Source organism: Microcebus murinus, chromosome 13, assembly GCF_040939455.1.
Source record: "Microcebus murinus isolate Inina chromosome 13, M.murinus_Inina_mat1.0, whole genome shotgun sequence".
In the NCBI taxonomy this organism is placed as follows: Eukaryota; Metazoa; Chordata; class Mammalia; order Primates; family Cheirogaleidae; genus Microcebus; species Microcebus murinus.
The window spans coordinates 78,957,656-78,978,381 of NC_134116.1; the positions used below are offsets into that span (position 1 = coordinate 78,957,656).

At 52.3% G+C, this 20,726-nt stretch overlaps 1 protein-coding gene across 3 annotated transcripts in view; it reads left to right on the forward strand.

Annotated features, from left to right (window-relative positions):
• WASF3 (WASP family member 3) overlaps positions 1–10,209 on the forward strand; it is a 97,659-nt gene extending 87,450 nt beyond the window's left edge. For 2 of the 3 annotated variants that reach the window (XM_012778528.3, XM_012778530.3), the window contains exons 8-10: positions 3,113–3,379; positions 4,698–5,062; positions 6,898–10,209. In XM_012778528.3, coding sequence (XP_012633982.2) covers positions 3,113–3,379; positions 4,698–5,062; positions 6,898–7,055 — 790 coding nt within the window. In that variant the 3' untranslated portion in view covers positions 7,056–10,209. Of the gene's footprint in view, positions 1–2,154; positions 2,322–3,112; positions 3,380–4,697; positions 5,063–6,897 lie in introns of all 3 variants that reach the window. The other variant, XM_012778531.3, reaches the window with a different exon arrangement.
• Positions 10,210–20,726: the final 10,517 nt, after the last annotated feature.

Genomic DNA, 20,726 nt, shown 5'->3' on the forward strand with positions numbered 1-20,726 from the left:
GTTAAATATTAGAGAATCATTAGAGCTTTAACTGAGTTCTAGCCTCAAGTTTGAATTTTAACATACAATTTTGCTCACAGTTCTTTAGGTAGGGAGAAATCCGTGAACTTAATACCTCCCATGATGTCAATTTTCAATTTGCCTTTTTGGTTTTCCCAAATAATTTAGTTGTGATTATTTGTTCATGTAAAACATGTACTTTGTTTTTATCCCATATATACTTTTTTAATAGATGCAGTTGGGAAAATAATGGCGTTTTTTGATCCCTTAGTTGAATGATTAATATTCATTCTAGCATCTGAGATTAGATTGTTCCCTTGTTGGGGATAAAATTAATAGTCATTCAGATTATTTAGTATTCTACCTTTGTATTTGATGCTTAGATATATTATCTTCATTTCTGTTATTTTTCAAAAAGCAAATAGAATTGTTTTATTTCTTCACAATTTCCTTTTGTCTCATACTATTTCCCATGGCCTCTCACTATTTGCAAACATTATTCACTAAAAGATAAATAGATCACAATCCGTCATTATACTTGTATTATATCCCTTAAATTAATTTAGAAATGTTTATTTTTTACTTTACTGAAGTGTTACTTTTTTAAAAATTATAATATAAGACATGTTTTTTATGTCTGGAAATTAAAGAAGAAAATTAAAATGAAATATTATCCGTCACCCCGCCATCCAGAAGAACTGTTGTATCCATTGTCATTTCCTTCTCATTAGTCTTCTATATGTGTGCATGGTTTTTCTTCTAAAAAATTGGAATCATACTATGTTTTTTCTTATGACTTTTTAAAATTATATCTCATGTTTTAAGTATTATTTAGAAACTTGCTTACAAGTGGCTGTATTCCCCTCATCTGAGTGTGTTCGAGACATGGAGGGAAATTTGAACGGCAGCTTTCATGGCAGGCATGTGAGCCACGATTCGTAAAAGCGGTGTACTTTACCCAACCCATGCAAACTAATCTTACGTGTTTGTTCTCTCTCTCTAGATTGTTAGGAACGGCTTGTCCCTAAGCGTGCGTGTAAGACGGGAGCTGGGGAAGTGCGTGCCCTATAACCGGCTCTCTGTCCCTGTTCCTCAGGGGCATCACACCTGCGCACCTGTCTGTCCTTGTTACCTTCTCTTACCCTTGTCCTGGGCCCGGGGCAGCTCCCCGACTGCCCACCTGTCCACACGAAACCCCGGGGAGATTACCGGACTCTCTCACTGAGTCCCCACTGCTGTACTCAGGTCTTCCCGTGTCAGTGTCACCTGCAGCCCTCCTGAGCCTCTTTTCTGTGGATCACGAAGCTTCAGGACCCCCACTCACCTCTGTGGCTGCCTCTGCCTTCCCCCCAGGCGGGGGCTCCGTCTCCCAGCAGCCCCCTGCTCCCCCTGCCCGCTGGCATCCCCCTGTTCTGTTCTACGGTCTGTCCCTCTTGGACTGACCAGCCAGCCCCCCTCCTCTGTCCTCACGCCACCTCCCCTCACTAGCGTCCTGCCCTCTAGACAGCACCTGCTCTACTCTCGACCTCAGGTGTGCGTGGCCTCTCCTTTCGCTGCCTCCACCGGGCCAGCCCCTTTTCTCGGCTCCGTCCGCCCAGTGTCCCAAGCTCCTGGACAAGGACAGCACCCCAGTCATGCCATAGCCGTGCGATTCCTTGCCGCCGTGGTGGGAGGAGCATCCGTGTTTTACTGGATGACTCCATTTCCTCTAGGAGGTTTCGCTCACAGTCACGGACAGAGAGTCATGGACAGACAGTCACGGACAGAGTGTCACTCACATGTTGTCATTGACTCTAGAGTTGTAGGTGTTTATATTTTTAAAATACACTAAACCTAAATACAGGTCAGATTCTTCCCCCATGAAAAACACTTTTAACTCATTTGCTAGTAGTTTGCACAGTTCAGAAGACATAACCACATGCCCAGCATAAAGCTAGAATCCGTGCCACAATTAAGGTAGAAAAAATGAGTTGTTGTTATTGTACTGCAGTTAGGCGGAAGGGGGGGGGAATCGGTCTCTTTTCATTCAGAAGGGCTTTCTGTGCCACCCGGTGCTCCAGCTAAGAAGAGCCGCCGTCGGAAGCCCCAGAGATGGAAATTCAGTCCGTGCCGCTGCCTCTACATCCCCAGTGTGTGTTTGCATGTTTCCTTCAGAGGGAGAGACACAAGCTGAACCCTAACAGAAACCAGCAAGTAAATGTGAGGAAAGTCAGGACGAGGAGAGAAGAGTGGGAGAGAAGGAAAATGGGCATTGAGTTCATGAGTGACGCGAAGAGCCTGGAGCAGGCGGGCAGCGCCAGAGAGGACGGGACGCCCGCAGGGTTTGTCCTTTCGCTTTCTTTGGCTTCCCAGCCTCAGGCCACCCCTGCTTCAGCCGCCACGAGAGGACGCGCAGCCCCTACTGACAACGCGCCCTGTAACGCGGCCGGGCGTGCGTGCCCGCTACTAACGCCCCCGCCACACGCGGGCCCTGGCTCTGCCCCCGCGGCTGCCCGGGCTCCTCGGCACTAACACGGGGTCCCTTTCTTTCAGAGTTCACGCTCGCCTGTGCGTGCAAGGAGAACCGCGGGAAGCCGGCCTTTCCCTGGTGCACCGCATTGCTGCTTTCTCCTTTGGTTAAATTCACTTTCTCTGTTTAAGAAAAATGTGATCCACTATACCGCATTCTCACGTTCTTACTGTTAATGTTTATCCAGTTCGCCTGACACTTTATACTTTCTAATTATATGCTGTCAGTTTCATTGCCACCGAAATCCTGTCTGTCTTAGATGCTGTTTCTAATTCAAATGGAATTTCTCTTGTAGCTGTCTCTCTTAGAGAAAAAGTCTGCAGAAACGTCGCGAAAATGAGGCTGTGCTGTTGTTTCCTGCTTGCCGATCTCTCTGACTTATTCACTCCAAAGCATCCCTCTGACTCCACGTAACACTGGGGCTTGCTGCTAAAATAGTAATTACGTTGTTGCTCGCAAGCTCTCATGGGGCTAGACCTAGTTGAAAGGAAACAAACGTCTGATTTCTGTGCATTGGCAGTGCGATTATACAAATACATGTTCCTGCTGTCAGAGGACATTTTTTAACTTGAATTCCTCCCACCCGTTTTTCTGGAACGCCAGGTCCCACGCGTCGGACGTTACGGATTACTCCTATCCAGCTACGCCCAACCACTCTCTGCACGCCCAGCCTGCCACCCCCTCGTACGCCGCCGCGGGTGAGGCGCCGCACGGGCCCGCGAGCCAGGCGCCCGAGCACGAGTACCGGCCCCCCTCCGCCTCGGCCAGGCACATGGCCCTCAACAGACCCCAGCAGCCGCCGCCCCCGCCGCCCCCGCAGGCCCCAGAGGGGTCCCAGGCCTCGGCACCCTTGGCTCCTGCGGACTACGGGTAACTCAGCGCGCCTTGTACTCTGTTCCCTGCCTGCCTCTCTCGTTTCAGTCTTGCCGTGCAAGGTGGGAGAATGTTCAACTTTGGTATTTTAGAGGCCAGAATATCGTGAAGAACGGCTGGATACGGGTACTATTGGTCCCGACAGATTCCACGTTGAACAAAGCAGGTGCAGAATCCTGCCGCTCCCCCTGTTTCCTGTCAGCTCAGTCTCGGAGGGGTGTAGACACCCCCCATGCGAGCACTTTCCCTCATGCCCTGACGTCCAGGGGTTTGGGTGGCCCTGTAAGCCAAGCCATTGATAAAGGATGACACGCCGGTTTCTCGAACCCGTCCCAAACCCTTACATATCTCTACACATCCTGGGCACGTCACAGAGCATTCTCTGCACAGATGGGAAGACCGTGTAAGGCAGCTCCCGTGGGTTGGCCGTGTGCTCTCCTTTCTTGACCTCTTGGCACACGGACATCATCCCACCCCCAGTCTGGCAGGTAGAATTCAGACACCTCCTAACGTCCGTCCAGGCACCCACCTTTATTCTGACGGCCAGGCTTCAGCACTCTCTTTTTTTTGGCATAACCCTAAAGGGTTTGTCCCGGCAGAGTCTGTGCCCAGGCAAGTTGCATGTGCACCACCCGTGTTATCGTGTGTGCTCTTCCACCCAGAGCAGCATGGCCCTTACCGCCTGTCTCCCTGACTGCACGTGCCATCCTGGAGGTTGCCACCTGCGGGCTCTCTCGAAGTCAGGCTTCCCACGGTGTGTTTTGAGGCTGTGTCAGGCAGAGAGAGTCCTGTGGTTTGGAAAGTGGTCCAGTTGGTTTGTCAAACCCTTGGCTGAATAGAAGTCAGCAGATTTCTCGGCTGTGTGACTTCTCATAGCTTTGGATACTTTGCTGGACGCTGGGGTTCTACGGGGGTCAGCTAGAGAAGGTAGAATTTCCCCAGCCTGGCTGACCGCAGGACCCTTCCAAGGCACGCCTGTGAGCACCCACTTTGGAGATGCCCAGGATAAAGGATGCATGGCTGTGCCAGTGCTGACCTCTGCAGTCACCTCCTTTATTCCAGCTTGCCACAGAAAACTGCTTCAGTTTTCGCCCAGTCCTCTCTTTGGTGCATTTCAGTAGAAGTTCTTGAATTCCATCATAATGTAGAACTGGGAAAATGACTGGCCCAAAGTGCGGACACTTGCATCCCACCATGCTTTGGGTTCAGGTGACGGTGTGCACGTCTCGGGGAAGCCCCTCTGTTAGGCGTGCTGGGACGCACAGGCCATGGCCTTGTTCCTTTGGTGACGCTGTGTGTTCCGTCTCTCCATTAGGATGCTCCCAGCACAGATCATCGAGTATTACAACCCGTCAGGACCCCCGCCTCCCCCGCCACCCCCCGTGATTCCCTCTGCACAGACTGCCTTCGTCAGCCCCCTCCAGATGCCCATGCAGCCCGCCTTCCCCGCGCCAGCCGGCACCACCTACACGGCGCCGCCGCATCCTCCCGCTGGGCTCCTGGCCGCAGCCCCGCCTCCCCCGGGCCCACCGCCTCCCCCGCCGGGACCGCCTGGCCCGGGGGCTTCTCTGTCGCCCTCCCCGATGCACGGCCCCCCAGCGGCTGAGCCCAGGCGGCAGGAGCCTGCACAGCCGCCCATCAGCGACGCCCGCAGCGATCTCCTCGCTGCTATCCGGATGGGTAAGGGAGCGCCCGGCCGCACAGCCTGGCTCTTGGGAAGAGATTCCTCCCGTCTCCGTTGTCTTTACGTTACCACTCTCCATGTTCAGTCAGTCTTTAGAAATTAAAGGGGTCTTGTTTGTTTTTTTTTTAATACTGTGTTTTTGCCCAGTGTAAGGTAAACGCATTATGATAAGGAATTGAGAATTCGGGGAAGCTGTACGTCACTAGAAACCAGAAATCAGATAACAGCAATGATCAGTTAATTAATTGGATCTCTTCTCTGCATTCTACTCTAAGGGTAAAATTACAAAAGAAAGAAAATGATGTTAGTTTTTTAAACACAATCCTAAGATATGTCCTGGACTTGTCTCAGTCCTAGCTTGATGTGTTAAATAAACCAGTGGGATTTTTTTGCATTTATTTAACAGCATAAGCCATCAGTGACACTTTTATTTTGTCAAGGAAAAAAGTCCCAGATGTGTAGTAATTTATGGGTATCAAATTTGGGGTCATAGTAGGACAGTGTTAAATTTCTTTTTTTAATACGCGTAAGTCCCTCCCAGTAAGAGTTGGTGTATAACCTGGATCTAATCGCAAGGAGATACCCGATACACCCAGATGGGGGGCATTCTACAGAACAGCTGCCTGTATTTTTCAAAAATGGAAAGTTGTGACACACGAAGGCTGGAGCACTGTCCAGATGAAAGGACATTAACAAAACATGACAGCTACCGTAGCAGGTGGTCCCACACTGGATCCTGAACTGGGGAGCGATTTTTCCATTTGCAGTTAGGTTGGGTCTCTTGGCAAAATTTGAATAATATTTGTAGGAGAGAGAGTGTTATACCCATTTTTATTTTCTGATTTTGATTTTTTTTTTTAAGGGAGTAACACGTGAAGTAGTTTAGGGGTAAAGGGACGTTACATGCCAGTCACTCTCACAGGGTCCGTAGAAAAGTGTATGTGCGAGCGAGGGTGACACAGAGATTGGGACACAAATGTTGGGGAGCGTGAGTAGAGAGTGTTTGGGAATGTTTTCCTCCTGGGCTTCTAGTTGCTCCATAAATCTGAAATTATTGCCAAACAAAAGGTTAAGAAAATGAATGGATAAACGCTAAGTCATCAGACAACTTACTTTGTAACTAAGCAAGGAAGTAGATGATTGTGTTTTATATCCTCTTTCAGTGATAGTTGTTGAAACAAGTTTCTTAGTTACTTCTCAGGGCAGGTGAGGGCCAGTAGGGCAGAACTGGATCACGGCACTGTCCAGCTAGGTGTGCTGTGGTGGTGGAAACGGTCCAGGCCAGAGGTCTTAGAACTTTTTAAACAGGGGGCCAGTTCACTGTCCCTCAGACAGTGGGAGAGTGCGCACTGTGGGCCCGGGATGAGTAGGCTGCTAAGCAGGACAGGCAGCCGTGGCAAAAACACCCGGCGGGCCGGGTAATGTGCTAGGTGGGCCGCAGTTCAAGGACCCCTGGTCCAGGCTGTGCCGTCCCGGATGGTGCCAGTGGTGCATACCGGTTTATGCCTAAAGGGCTACATGTGGCCATGGCTACTGTCTGGAACAGTGCAGCTCTAGAATTTTCTTTGCTGGTGCTCATGTGCACTGATATTATAACTAACTTTCTTATACTTTAACACATTGCTTTTTTATTAAAAAAAAAAAAGTTACGACTTTGCACTTTTTTTGGCCATGAAACTTCTAACATTCCCCGAGCTTTTCTCCCTTCAGATTTCCTGCACTTTAATACTTGATGTCAGTAGACAGAGAAAAGCCCAGCAGACTTTCGGTTTGTGTGTCTGACTCGGGGCGTGCAGAGGGACTCGACTCTAAACCGCGTGTCTGTCTGCAGGGATCCAGCTGAAGAAGGTGCAGGAGCAGCGCGAGCAGGAGGCCAAGCGGGAGCCGGTGGGGAACGACGTGGCCACCATCCTGTCTCGGCGCATCGCTGTGGAGTACAGCGACTCCGAGGACGACTCGGAGTTCGACGAGAACGACTGGTCCGACTGAGCAGGCGGCGGCCCGCGGGGCTGGGAGTGTGTGGGCGATTGCAAGTGGTCTCCGCGCCCAGATAGCGGCGTCCTAACCCTGTAGCGTAGCACCTTTTGTATGACTAGTGTGATATTGCTTCTGCACATCCGAAACGTCTGGGTTCTTTCAGTGTTTACCGTGTAATACTCAAGTGCCACTAAACATAGCGGATCGTGCTGCACGTGAGGGCCCATGCTGTCACTGTCGCGTCGCCCGGAAACAGCGCCTGCTCCCTCTTGGCCACGGGAGCGTCCGGTGCAGTTTGGGTTTGCTCTCACGCGGACCGTCGCGCTTGCGCGGGCGCGCTGTGTGCTTGTGAAGCCGCCTGCCTGCCGTCGGTCTCTGCAAGACTCTTGGCTTGTCTCGGTGATGTCTTCCGACCAGTGAGCTATATACACTGCTTTGCGTTTTTGGTTTCTCGTTTCTTTTTAAAATGTGTTTCTGAAGAAGGTGGTTCCGGAGAGAAAGGTCTATTAACGCATCAGGAGGAGGGAATGTTTCTGCTTTCCGTTTCTTAGCTTGGTAGCCTCTGAGCGCACGCGAACGCTCGTTGCCTTTGCACACGCCTGTCACGCGGAGTCGGAAGGGCCCTCCTCAGGCCGGGTTCCCCGCGGGCGTTCCCTCGGGACACGCCTGCTGGTTTTGTAAGAGGTTTCAGCAGCTCAGTAGCGATGAGAAAGAAGGACAGAGTCCTCTTTCCTTTCCAGGCCATTGGGGATGACACTCAGGATACTCGCCACCAGCCGGCCGCGGCAGATGCCAGGGGCCCGGAGCCGCCGTGCCGGCTGGCAGAGCTGCTGCGTGGCCCGGGCTGCAGAGGAGACCCCTCCTCGTGATTCCTGGCAGCCGGGCCCTCAGTGAGGCCACGGCGGCTGCCGGCTCCTCGGTGCGCGGCCGGGAGTGCTTCAGGTGGCCCTCGCTCCGCTCGTCTGGATGCTGAACTAGCTCAATGTCTGGGCAAAAGTAGGTAGTGACAGCTGCTCACTCATCACGGTGCTGGGGCCAGAGCAGGGGTCACTCCCAAGCGGAGGGCCTTCCCCCGTCCTAGAAGCACATGGCTCTCCTTCCTCCTACTGTTGTTGGCACATTCGATTTTAAAAGGTACCTCCCAGGAGGACCCTGGTCAGCCCCCTCTCTGTCTCAGCGGCTTTGCTCTCGCCCGCGCCTGCGCGGTGGGTCTTCCCACGTGGAAACGCCCGAGACCGGTGGGGTTGGTCTTCCTGGCTGTGGCGAGCCACTGGGAAGCGCAAGGAGGAGAGCTTCTGTTTTGTGATTCTGAACGAAGGGTAGCCGCTTGCTTAGAATAAACACACGCTGCAGGCTTTGCTAGACTTCAGAAATATGCCGAGACCCTTTCCCGACGGAGGGGTTCTTTCCTGCTTGCAGTGTTTCAGGTGGGGTGCAGTCGTTGGCGACTGACTCCGTTACGAGGAGGGGGAGGAATCCCGAGCTGGAAGCAGAGCTGTTTGCGGTGATGGGAGGACTGCAGACAGGGAGGCAGCTGACGGTGTTTGTCGCTGGGTTCTCCTGAGCGACTCGGCCCAGCCCCAGGTCGCATCTAAGCGTCTCCAAGTGGGCGCCTATTTGGCCTATGGGGGCTCACCATATAGGTACATTGGGTTTTAGTGGCATAGATTTTGAAACTCTGAAAAACCTAATGTCTGCGTCCCCTTTCCAAGACTGCTTATCCCAGTTCATCTATTTTCTCAGCTGTACCAGCTGTTGGGCACAAGTTCTTGAGCTCCTCTCCTTGGAGCTGGGCACCATTGGGCTGTCACTATCATTTTCTTAAATATATATAGTAATAGTTATTAATGAACTTTTGCATTTCTAATTTCTCCCTCCCCCCCATTTTTTCCCCCAAAAGGGCCTACTGTGTTGGTATTATTCTCTGGACTTTTATTACTTTTGAAGTCTTACTTTGTTTTTATTATAATCAGTTTGTCTTTATTGTTACTTTTGTATTAAAGTTACCTGCATAATCCTAGAACTCACGTTTGATGGTGATGCTTTGTTTTTTATGGCCCTTCTGTTCTCAGGATGCAGAGAACACATTAAAGCTACTATCCATGTCAGGTCGATTCTATTTATATCTTATTACAATACAATTAGTGGCACTTTATTCATAAATATTCATGAGCCTCTTAATTATTAGTTGTCTTCTTGTAGTCTCTTCAACAGGTTATTTTCAATTTGATTTTGCGACTAGTGAAAAAGCTTTTTGCCCCGTTGTGTTCCATAACCTTTAAAAGAATGGGAAATGACTTAAAATCTAATTTAGGTTATTTTTAGAGTATTTTTTCACCAAATTCAACTCATTCTAAAATTTAAATCTGGATCTTTTCTAATGTGGTATTTACATGAAAAGAAAAAAGTAAAGATTTTGAATTTTCCGTTTTATTTCCAAAAAGTATTTTGAATGGAGAAAAAAGCATTTGAAAGTCTATTTCATTCCTGTTAAGTTTTATGTTTTTTAAATTACACTTACAAACGGTAAGGTCGTTTTAAACTGGCCCCAGTTTTATTTCTCTGTATGTATTTGAGTTTAACTTCTTCCCAGCTTTCTCCCAACGGCACAGACTTAGGGAAAGGGGAGGGAAGGCCGGTCGGCGCCACGTGTCAGCCACACGGTGCCACGTGTCAGCCACACGGTGCCACGTGTCAGCCACACGGTGCCACGTGTCAGCCACACGGTGCCACGTGTCAGCCACACCATGCACAGAGGCTGAGCAGAAGGCAAAGGATTGTGCGTTGTCAGCCCCGAGCCGACTTTTCCTTTATTAAGGGTACTGTTAGGGAAATTAACATTTTCATTTCAGTGAATTTTTATGGCATCCGACATGTTTTATGAGCACCAAAAGGCTAGGTTGTGAAAGTTTTATAATAATTTGCAACTAAAAATACACGATACATTTTAATCCATTAAAGACTAGTGGGAATGTATCAGCCAGAGTAGCAAGTAATTTTTGTTTTATACATCAGAGTATCCGTCATCTTGCAGTATTACCAATGCTGTTGTAAATTTAAAGTGGTATTAAAAAAAAACTGTTAAACGATTTTTATCTGTTTGTATATCTTACTATAGATTATGTACAAGTAACATCTAAATAAAATTACACTTTTAACCCTAAAAGGTTTTGCTTATTTGTAACAGTGTTGTATGTTTGCCTTACTTGAGGAGGAGAAGTTGGGTGTTGTGGGCGAGGCGTGTTATTTAGCATTTTCCTTATCGGATGCAGAAGACACTACTCTGATTCCTGTTTAAATTTCTAAGCCACTTTCTCGTGTAACCAAGAGTTCCGAGAGAACCGTGTGGGTGGCTCGGGAAGCCCCGGTGCGGTTAGGGAGAGAAAGCCGTGCTGGGAGCGGGGCCCGTGTGCAGCGGGGACAGGTGGGGGAGCACGTCACCACACGCAGACTCAATAGTGACAGTCACTAAGACGCCGCAGCATTTATTGCTGATGAGATGTTTTCACTGAATCCTTAAAATAATCCTTTACGATAGGCATTCTCTCTCGTATGCATGACAAGACTAGCATGAAGTTGCTCGCCTGGGGACCGTGGCAGGTACAGACCCCGTGCCGTGGGGTGGGCGGGCGTGCAGATGGGGGAGGTAGGCGCGGCGGTTCGGGGACCGGCTGGAGGGCAGGCTTCCCTCGGCAGCTGCTTCCGCTTGCTGGCACTGCAGGGTCACCTCTGCCGTGGCACGCAGACCAGAGCCTCGGCACAGCGCCCAGGCTCTCAGACGGGGAGCGGCTGCGTGTCCAAGGATTAGGTGAACAGGTCGATTGCCAAGTTACTTCCTTAGCAAACAGTAAGATGCATGCCACCTTTCAGAACATGGAGAATTTCACCAAGTACCTTGGATTTCCTTGTTAGGGCTTCTCACTTACGAGTGGTTCCCTCTTTGTGGGGCACGTTCCCCAGCAGACCCAGCTCGGGCAGGCAGGCAGGGGCGCCTTGCTTCTGTTACAGCCTGTGTGTGCGGCACGGCGCCCGGCCCCGACTCGGGGTCCATGGGGAGTTACTGAGTGATTGTTGTCGCAGGGCAAAAGGAGAGGCTTCTCCAGCAGGTATCCGAGAGCCTCGCAAGAACTTGACCTCGTGGGCGTGCGTGAATGCTTCGGAGAGCGGGGATCGCTGAGCAGCCCCTTGATGGACGTGGGCGGCGACTGTCGGCTGGAAGCCACTTGCTGGGGAAGAGGGAGCAGGCCAGTGTCTGTCCTCATGGAGCTGTCGTCTGATGAGAAAGACAGACGGTAAATACCGTCCAGTAAGCAACTTAGATGGTTTACAGGTGCTGTGGCTGGGGGCGGGATGGGGACTGCCCAGTCTGGTCTGAGGGCCACGGGAAGCTGAGGTTTGGGAATGAGAAGTCAGCTGGAGGGACAGGGGAGGGAAAGGAGTTTCTCAGGAGAGGAAACAGCGTTTGCTCTTCCGTAAGGTGGGAAAGACAAATGGAACCAAGTATTAGTGAAATGTGTGGCATGAGAGGAAGAAGTGTCAGGAGATGGGATTAAAAAAAAAGACAGGAAACCTCCATGCCCAGCATTCAGGATTGAGGGAAATGCTTTCAGTGGTTGTATTTTGTCCAGTTCATAATTGTTATCTGTAGAGAGTTGGTCTGGAATGGGCTAATTCTCCATTCCTGGAGGCCTCATTCTATAAATATTTGATGCAATGTTTATTTTCAAAAATATTTCTAAATGTGTGCTGGGCATGGTGCTCATGCCTGTAATCCTAGCACTCTGGGAATCCCAGGCGGTAGGATCACTTGAGCTCAGGAGTTCCAGACCAGCCTGAGCAAGAGCGAGACCCCATCTCTACAAAACGTAGAAAAAATTAGCCAGGTGTGGTGGCATACACCTGTAGTCCCAGCTACTAGGGAAGCTGAGGCAGGAGGATCACTGGAGCCCAGGAGTTTGAGGTTGCTGTGAGCTAAGGTGATGCCACTGCCCTCTAGCCTGGGTGAGACTCTCTTAAAAAAAAAAAAAATTCTAAATGTGATTTTAAAAATGCAGACTGATGTTGAATACCAAATTACAACAAATGACCAACATTTCCATTTTTCTGCCAGGCAAACTTGTTTTTGCACGGACCCCAATGGAAAACTTGTGACATTTTTATTTAACTACATGGTATCCAAGGATTGCATGGTACACCATGAAGCACTTGTTGGCATCTCCTTATCTCTGTGAATCAGAACATTCTCAAAACTGTGCAAGCAGAACAGTATACGAGTAACTAACACATTTTAAATTTTGTTAAAAATTTAATTTGCCAATTTTGATGTTCACCATATTACCCTAATGAAAAGTTTTCACTGAGTGTTACACAAGTTTAGATTCAGGAATAAATCTATACAAATAGAATGTTTGCTTTTTATTAATGGGTTCATTTGAAAAAAGGGTTCCAATACCTAAGAGTTTGGAAACCACTGCTCCACATCACCCCTACATAAGCGCTTACATTGTTGCAGCACCTTGCACCGCCCTCTCGTTGTGTGTTCTCTGGGGACAGTCCTGATACAGTCCCGTCACAACTTGAGAGGACATGTTTGTGAGGAATGAGTAACTTGTGAAGGTCTCTCAATAGGGGCGCAGCTGATAGAGATTTGCCTTCAGAGTAAACGTTCTGTGCAGAGCTGACAGCTGGACACGGGCTTGCGGGAACAGTAGTGCCGTCCTGTGCATATTTGCTCCTGTGGTTTTCCTAAATCCCCCGCTGCACCCGCCCTGCGCACTTGCGGTGTGAGTAATTAGCTTCAGATACAGCACCGTGATTAGTTAGAGGTGGCGAATTGGAAGGTGATTTGCCTTCCAATGAAGAAAAATTAAGAGAATGTGCCATTTGAGAGCAATTTTAAGCCTGCAAAAGCAGTACTTACCACGAAGTGACATTTAAAAGTCTTTAATATTCCAGGGTGTACTTCAGCCACCCCGGCCTGAAACCAGTTTCAACAGGAGCCACGCAGTTCGAAACTGCGTCGCCTGCGTATCCTGAACGTGTGGATGTCACTTGGCATTTCCATTTATGAGACATTCCCGTGCGTGTGTGTATGTGACTGTGGCTCAAAGCGCACCTTCTGCTCTTTTGAAATTGAGACTTTAAGATCGCGATAATTAGGGTGCCAACTTTCAGCTCCTTTGAAGTGTCTTTTACTATGTCAGAGACCCGGGCATTCACGTGGCTCTCACGGTAGAGCGTTTCAGCAGCAGGTGCCGTGGGGACCAGGGCAGAAGGTATGGCATGAGTCAGCACTAGGTGACTCACCACTGACAGTGCTGCCTGAGCCGTCCCCTTTCGGGGCGCCCACGCTGTGTCCACAGCTCTGCCTCAGGGTACTGCTCACGTTTCCATTGGCACAGTGACCTTGGCGGTGTGACCTTGGCTCCAGCAGCTGTGTCCCTCCTTTCTAGATAGCTTGTCACGTCACCGTCTGTAAGCCACCTCCACCTGCACGACCTTCATTTGCCAGGCTCCTTAAGTCCTCGCAGGGGCCGTCGATCCTTGTGGCCCCCATGTCGCTGTGGCTCCTGCCATCCTTCTGTTCTCCCCAAGCTGCCAGCTGGTGGCCCAACCCCTTCCCTTCTCTTCCCCCGGTGCTTCCGCTGCCAGCCTGGTCAGACCCAGCTGCCTCGGGCTTTGGGGAAATCTGGGGGTGCAGAAGCCCATGGAGGTTCATGAAGGAGCAAGCCCTCTCTGAAGCAGTTCTACACTGCGACTGAGCTGAGATGCCCCTGCACGCCAGGGAAGGAGCCGGGTCACAAGTCCCCGGCGATGCCTTCTCCGCTGAGACTGAGCCTTCTCCAAGGTCGCTCCCACACCACTGACTTCGGAAGTTCCTGGGGTGCGGTTAATATGCAGATTCCCAGGCCCCATCCCAAAACCCACGGAATCAAAGCCTGGAGCAGGGGACTCCTCAACCCCCGGGTCCACAGTGTACCCAGCAACCTTATGGAGTGATGTTTAGTAGGCACGCCGGAGCTGAGCAGCTATGCCACGCTTACACCTGGCCCTGCATGGTTGATAGGAGCCCAAAGATGCCATGGGCTCTGGGTGGGACGACTGTCATCACCTCACAGACCCGAGTTGGAGCCGGCAGTCGCCAACTTTGGTGGCGGGTTGAGGGCAGATGGAGCCCGTCCACGGGGGTGAGCGAAGTTACGACCCAGTCATTGTCATCTTTGGACCCCAGGTACAGGGATGCAGAATCGCCACCCTTGAGTCACCCTTCCCTCACGTCTGGTGGTCTGATTCCCCGTTTCCTGCGTTTCCAACCCCCCCTCCCCCACCCATGATGTGCACCCCACGCTTCTCACTTGGCCAGACCGAGGGGAGTTGGCTGCACAACGCAGGGCGGGAAGTTCATGTCCTGGACCAGAGGGTCTAGGGGCTCCTTTCCGCTGTGGCCCTCTTGCCGGGAGAGGACAGACACTGCGCCTGACCTTAGCTGTGGACTGTCCCTCCCTGCGGTGGCCTTTCCCTGGCTGGAGTGGGGAGACGGTAGTGTGATCTGTTTCCACCGCTGTGCGACCTTACGGCAGGGCTGGGCTGGCGGGGCACAGGCAGGTGGTGGCTCGGTCTCTCCTGGCCTCTGTCCTGGACGCCATCAGCACGGCACTCTCACAAGTCGCCCTGGCTCCTCTTCCCGCTTCCCGGCCTGTTTGACCCCCTAGTCTCCCTCACAGCCCAGCAGCTCCCTCTTCCAGCACAGCAGAAATGTAACAGATGATGAATAGCAGTGGCAGGAACAGGACCCTTGTCCCCAACTGGGACAGGCGGCATCAAAGGCGTTAAAGGAAAGTGAGGCCCGCACAGATTTTCCCTGGGCCACTTGGCAGAGGTGCAGGACGGTCTCCTCTCCTGTTCCTGACCAGCTCCCCCGGCTGCTCCCGCATGCCACCTGATGGGAGCAGCCCGGCAGGGGACCGAGACCCACTTGGTTAATTGACTTTAAATGGGAAACAGAATTACCACTCGGGGCAGCCCCCACCTGGGGATCGCGGTTACCTGCCCTCTGCTAGGACAAATGGCCGGAGACTACATCACTCCCGGGGCGTGGGCCCCGACCTCACTCTGACGAAGGGCTGGCTGCGTGTAACCAGGTGGCCCAGCAAGGCTCCGAGTGGCAAGGGGGCGGGAGCGCAGACTGCCCCTTGCCAGGCCAGCGTGGAAAGACTGGCGCTGTCTGTCCCCAGGCCTCGGGAGGAGGAGGTTGTGAGAACAGATGACGACAAACGTCTCCCTTCAGGGCTAGTGGCAGAGGCGTCGGCCCCTCCGTGGGTATTAGCGAGGGAGTGGAGAGGCTGGGCCGGGCGGGGAAGGGGACCGGCCCACTCCCGCTCCTCTGGCCCTGGCTGCCTTCACCAGGCTAGGATGCTGCAGGGGCAGTGAGTAGGCCCGGACCCTCCCCTGCAGGGACAGATGACATAAAAATCGAGCCCAGCAGCCCCAGGGCTTCAGGACCCATGTGCCCTGCACAGACGGTGTGGTCCTGGCCATCGTGAGCGCGACCACGTGCTCGCTCGCCCTTTCCCGCCCGGACGAGGGAACTTTCCGCGAGCCGTAGGTGGGCCGTGGGCCGGGAGGTCCGCAGCGCCGGGTGGTGGGAGCGGCACATGGGGCTGCATCCGTGTCACAGCCGAGGGCACGGCCCGCGGGCAGAGCTGCGGTTGGGTTGCAGCCGTCGGGAGCCCCGCCCTGGAGGCCTCTGCAGGAGGAGCGGCCGCCCAGGCTCTCCGCCCCATGCGCGGAGCCCCGACGGCCACCTGGCCGGTGATGGCAGAGGCCTGCGGGACACCCAACGTCTGAGAGCCTGGAGCCAGGGGCGGCCCCTGTGGACGCGGCTGCAGGGCGGGCCCAGTTCAGCCTGGAAGCGAATTGCCGAACTCCGGGGCCTTCACCTGTCCTGACCCCTGCCCCAACCTCGGGCTGAGGGGTTGAGGTGCGCAACCCAGGTGGGTAGGGCCATCTGCGCGGCCCACCCTGCCATGGAAGCCGCAATGCCGAGCTCAACCAGCTCCCCGCGTGGTTGAGGGGTCCTGGCTGGGGACGAGAGCGCAGAGGGGCCTGGGGCGTCGGGCCGGTCCTGGGCAGGCCGCACAGGTGCGCAGGGAGCCGCAGGCGGGGCCAGCCCTGCGAGTGGGAAGGTGGGGGACAGGGGTCTCGCTGGGGCCCAGCCCTGGGTGCCACACCTGGGCCCAGGTCCTGCCTGGGAGGGCGGAGGCAGGCCGGGCCCAGGGCTGGGGTCAGAGCCGTCCCGGGAGTGCCGAGGCTCCGCAGAGCGCAGCGTGGGCCGGCTGCCGACCGTGAGTCACCCTGGGAGGTGCGGGGGCTCCGGTCACCACATCTGCGGGGCCGCATCCCTGCGTCTCCCATTCGCAGGCTCAAGACTAAAACCGCTTGAAAATCTGCGTTTGAAGGAATTGCATCGACCCCCTGGGCCCCTGGAGAGGGGCCAGGTGAGCCCAGAGCTCTGGGCCTGCCGTTCCCGTGGGGGGACTTTGCACAAGGGTCAGCCCCCCACCCCCCTGCCATCCCCAGTGTAAAAAGCACACGAAATGGGAAGCTCGAGTCCTGTTTTCCCTCTAAAAGTCTAGCAGGTGTAACACAGGGACCGCGTGTTGGAAGACTCTGGCCCCCCTTGCCCGGAGCGCAGGTCGCCAAATGCCAAGGCATCTTCTCTCTTCTCTGGGAGGGCGCCGCGTGCGTCCGCGGGGAAGCACCGCCCTCCGGTGGCCAGAGGGTGAAGTGCGTCCTCTGAAGCCCAGCTTCGCAGGGGCACCCCACGCGCGCTCGCTCACGCCTTCCTTTCCCATGCGTGCGTGCTGTTGGACGTGAATCCCTGCGACCGCTCTGCTGGGGAACTTAGCAAACCTGTCGGAATGAAAGCTGTACGTACCTGTGGCCGAGAAATTCCATGTGTGGAAATATATCCTAGGCAGGGTGTATTGTGAGGGGGCCCAGGCTGCGTGGAAAGGCCACATGCATGGGTCTAAGGTCTCAACCACCAGCCAGCCCCCCGAGTGAGCTCGACTCCGGAGGACTGGGGCCCCCAGCCAGTGAGCTGCCCGGCTGCTGTCCAGTGGGACAGAGACGGCCTATCGCACTGAGGTCTGCCTGCTGAAATTGCAGAAGTGTGAGCAAAAATAAATGTGGTGGCCGTTTTAGCTTACTTATATTTGGAGTAATTGGTTATATTGTGACACCATGCCTGGCTCATCCTCTTTAGTCATTTCTGATAGGTTATCTTTTTTTCCCCCTAGAAATTAGAACAGTCTAATTTCTCCTCTTTAGTCATTTCTGATAAGTTATCTTTTTTTCCCCCTAGAAATTAGAACAGTCTAATTTCTTCTAAATTTTAGGAAAGAGTTATTCATTATATCCCCCTTATTTTTTTAATGTCAGCAGCAGCAACTATAGTGATGTTCCTTTGCTTTATGACAGAAATAGGTCTGTCTTCTCTCTTTTTTCCCTAATCAGGCCCACTTTGTCAGTTTTATTAGTCCTTTCAAAAAATAACTTTTAGCTTTGTTGGTCTTTTATACTGGTTGGTCTATTATATGTTTGTTTTCAATTTCATTTACATTTATTTTTGTCCTTTTTATAGCTTCATGAAATGGAGTCTTAGTTCATTATTTTTCAGTTTTTCTTCTTTTGCAATATACACATTTTATGGCTATAGTTTTGTAAAAATTCTGTTTAATTGATTTCCAAAAGTTGTGATATGTAGTCTTTTTTTTTGAGACAGAGTCTCACTCTGTTGCCCGGGCTAGAGTGCCATGGCGTCAGCCTACCTCACAGCAACCTCAAACTCCTGGGCTCAAGCAATCCTTCTGCCTCAGCCTCCTGGGTAGCTGAGACTACAGGCATGCACCACCTTGCCCGACTAATTTCTTCTACATATTTTCAGTTAGCCAATTAATTTCTTTCTATTTGTAGTAGAGACGGGGTCTTACTCTTTCTCAGGCTGGTTTTGAACTCCTGACCTTGAGCGATTCTCCCGCCTTGGCCTCCCAGAGTGCTAGAATTATAGGCGTGACCCACCATGCCCAGCCTAATAGTTGTGATAGTATCTTAACATTCAGTTCAAGATATTTTCTAATTTGCCTGTATAAGTTATTTAGAAGCATGTTTTTATTTATTTATTTATTTATTTTTGAGACAGAGTCTCACTCTGTTGCCCTTGGAGTGTAGTAGCGTCAACCTAACTCAAAACAATTGCAAACTCCTGGGCTCAAGTGATTCTCCTCCTGCCTCAGCCTCCTGAGTATCTGGGACTATAGGCATGGGCCATCACGCTCAGCTAATTTTTCTATTTTTAGTAGAGACAGGGTCTTGCTCTTGCTCAGGCTGATCTTGAACTCCTGGCCTCAAGTGATCCTCCTGCCTCAGCCTCCCACAGAGCCAGGATTACAGGCGTGAGCCACTGCACCCAGCCTTAGAAGTATGTTTTTAAATTTCCAAATAGATGAGGATTTTTCTCTAGGTTTATTGCATCATAGTTTTAGAATGTGCTTTGCATGACATTATACGTTCTCTCTGTGAAATTCGATGAGATTTACTTTATGATCCAGGATATGGCTAGTTTTAGAAAATGGCTGTGACAAAACAAGCAGGCTGTGGAAAAACAAAACAAACAAGCAAACCAACAAAAAAACCCCACCAAAACCCACGAGAGAGTGTGGGCTGTCGAGGTCTGTAGAAGCAGCCCAGCATTCCCGGAGGATGTGGACAGGCCGGGGCGAGTCTGTCAAAACGGCCCGCCGTGCCAGTGTGTGGATGGGGGGCTGGTCTCTAGAAGCAGAGGTCCTGGGAGGAGGTGTGGATGGGCAGAGGTGGGGAGACAGAAGACCAGAATGGCCAGCACAAGGTGGAAGGACAAAGCTCTAGGATGGACACTACCCAACTTCAAGACTCATTACGAAGCTACAGTGATCAAGACAGTGTGGTATTGGCAAGAGAACAGACAGATCATGCAATACACAAAGAGCCTGGAAATAGACTCCCACAACTGTAGTCAACGGCCTTGACAACATTCCATGGAGAAAGGCGCCTCTTCTCACCCAACAGTGCTGGAACAGCAGGACGTCCACAGCCAAAACAGTGAATTTAGACACGGACCTTATGACCTCCAGAAAAACTAACTCAAAATGGATCCTAGACCTACATGTAGAGTGCAAAACTATAAAACTCCTAGAAGATAATATAGGAGAAAAATCCAGATGACTTTGGATTTGACAATGATTTGTTTATTTTTTTTGAGACAGAGTCTCACTCTGTTGCCTGGGCTAGAGTGCCGTGGCATCAGCCTACCTCACAGCAACCTCAAAGTTCTGGGCTCAAGCGATCCTTCTGCCTCAGCCTCCCGAGTGGCTGGGACTACAGGCATGTGCCACCATGCCCGGCAAACTTTTTCTATATATTTTTAGTTGGCCAATTAATTTCTTTCCATTTTTAGTATAGAAGAGGTCTCCCTCTTGCTCAGGCTGGTTTCGAACTCTTGACCTTGAGCAATCTGCCCGCCTCGGCCTGCCAGAGTGCTAGGATTACAGGTGTGAGCCTCGGCGCCTGGCTAATGATTTGTTTTAGATACAACACCAAAGGCATGATCTATAAAAGAAATAATTGATAAGTTGGACTTCCTTAAAATTAAAAACACCTGCTCTGCAAAAGGCGCAGTTGATAGGATGAAAAGACAAGCCACAGACGGGGAGAAAATGTTTGCGAAACACATCTCTGGTCAAGGACTTGGGCAGCATTGGGCAGTTCTGTTTGCAGTGTGTGTTAGTCAAGTGTTTGAGAATTCGGTTTCCTCTGAGGCTGTTGGTCTGGGAGCACAGCGGGGACACCCCGGTCCTTGGTGGGGTGCCATGAGGGGGAGCACATCCTCTGTCACGTGCAGCTCCAAACTCCCACCGGCCCCTCCCACACTCGGACGTTTGGTTTGTCCTCTCGCGCATCCCGCCTGCCACAAGCGTCTACTAGAGGCCTGCGCCCAGGGCGAGGGAGGCCCCAGGAGTGAGGTGACACGGCAATGTTCCTGCACCGAGGGGGAGGAGGGGGACTCCCGCTGGGCTGAGGGTGCTGGGGAGCACTGGTGACCCAGCGCGGGGGCAGGCAGCCTTCCACCCCACAGCCTCTGACAGCGAGACGGCTGAGGCCGCCTGCCCCTCGTCCCGAGGCGGGGCAGCCTTGCTAAGGGGTCACCGGCCAGGTCCCTTTGGACAGATCCTCGCCACCTCCGCATCCCGGCTCTGTTGCTCCGAGCCACAGGCTCGCCAGGGCGGAGAAAGGGGGCTGCTGCGGCCCGGGACATGGCACCCAGAGGGGAGGGCCCGAGACCCGCCAAGGCGCCAGTCCCGCGCGTGTCTGCGTGTACGCATGCGCGTGTCTGCGTGTACGCATGCGCGTGTCTGCGTGTACGCATGCGCGTGTCTGCGTGTACGCATGCGCGTGTCTGCGTGTACGCATGCGCGTGTCTGCGTGTACGCATGCGCGTGTCTGCGTGCGCATGCGTGTGTCTGCGTGTGCGTGCGTGCGTCTCACCGGTCCCGCTGCCCGTCATTGCACGGGCCCTGCAGGCAGGGTCCAGGGGGAAGTAGTGGGGTAGGAAGTGAGGGGCCCTGGCCTGCAGTCCTTCTAGTC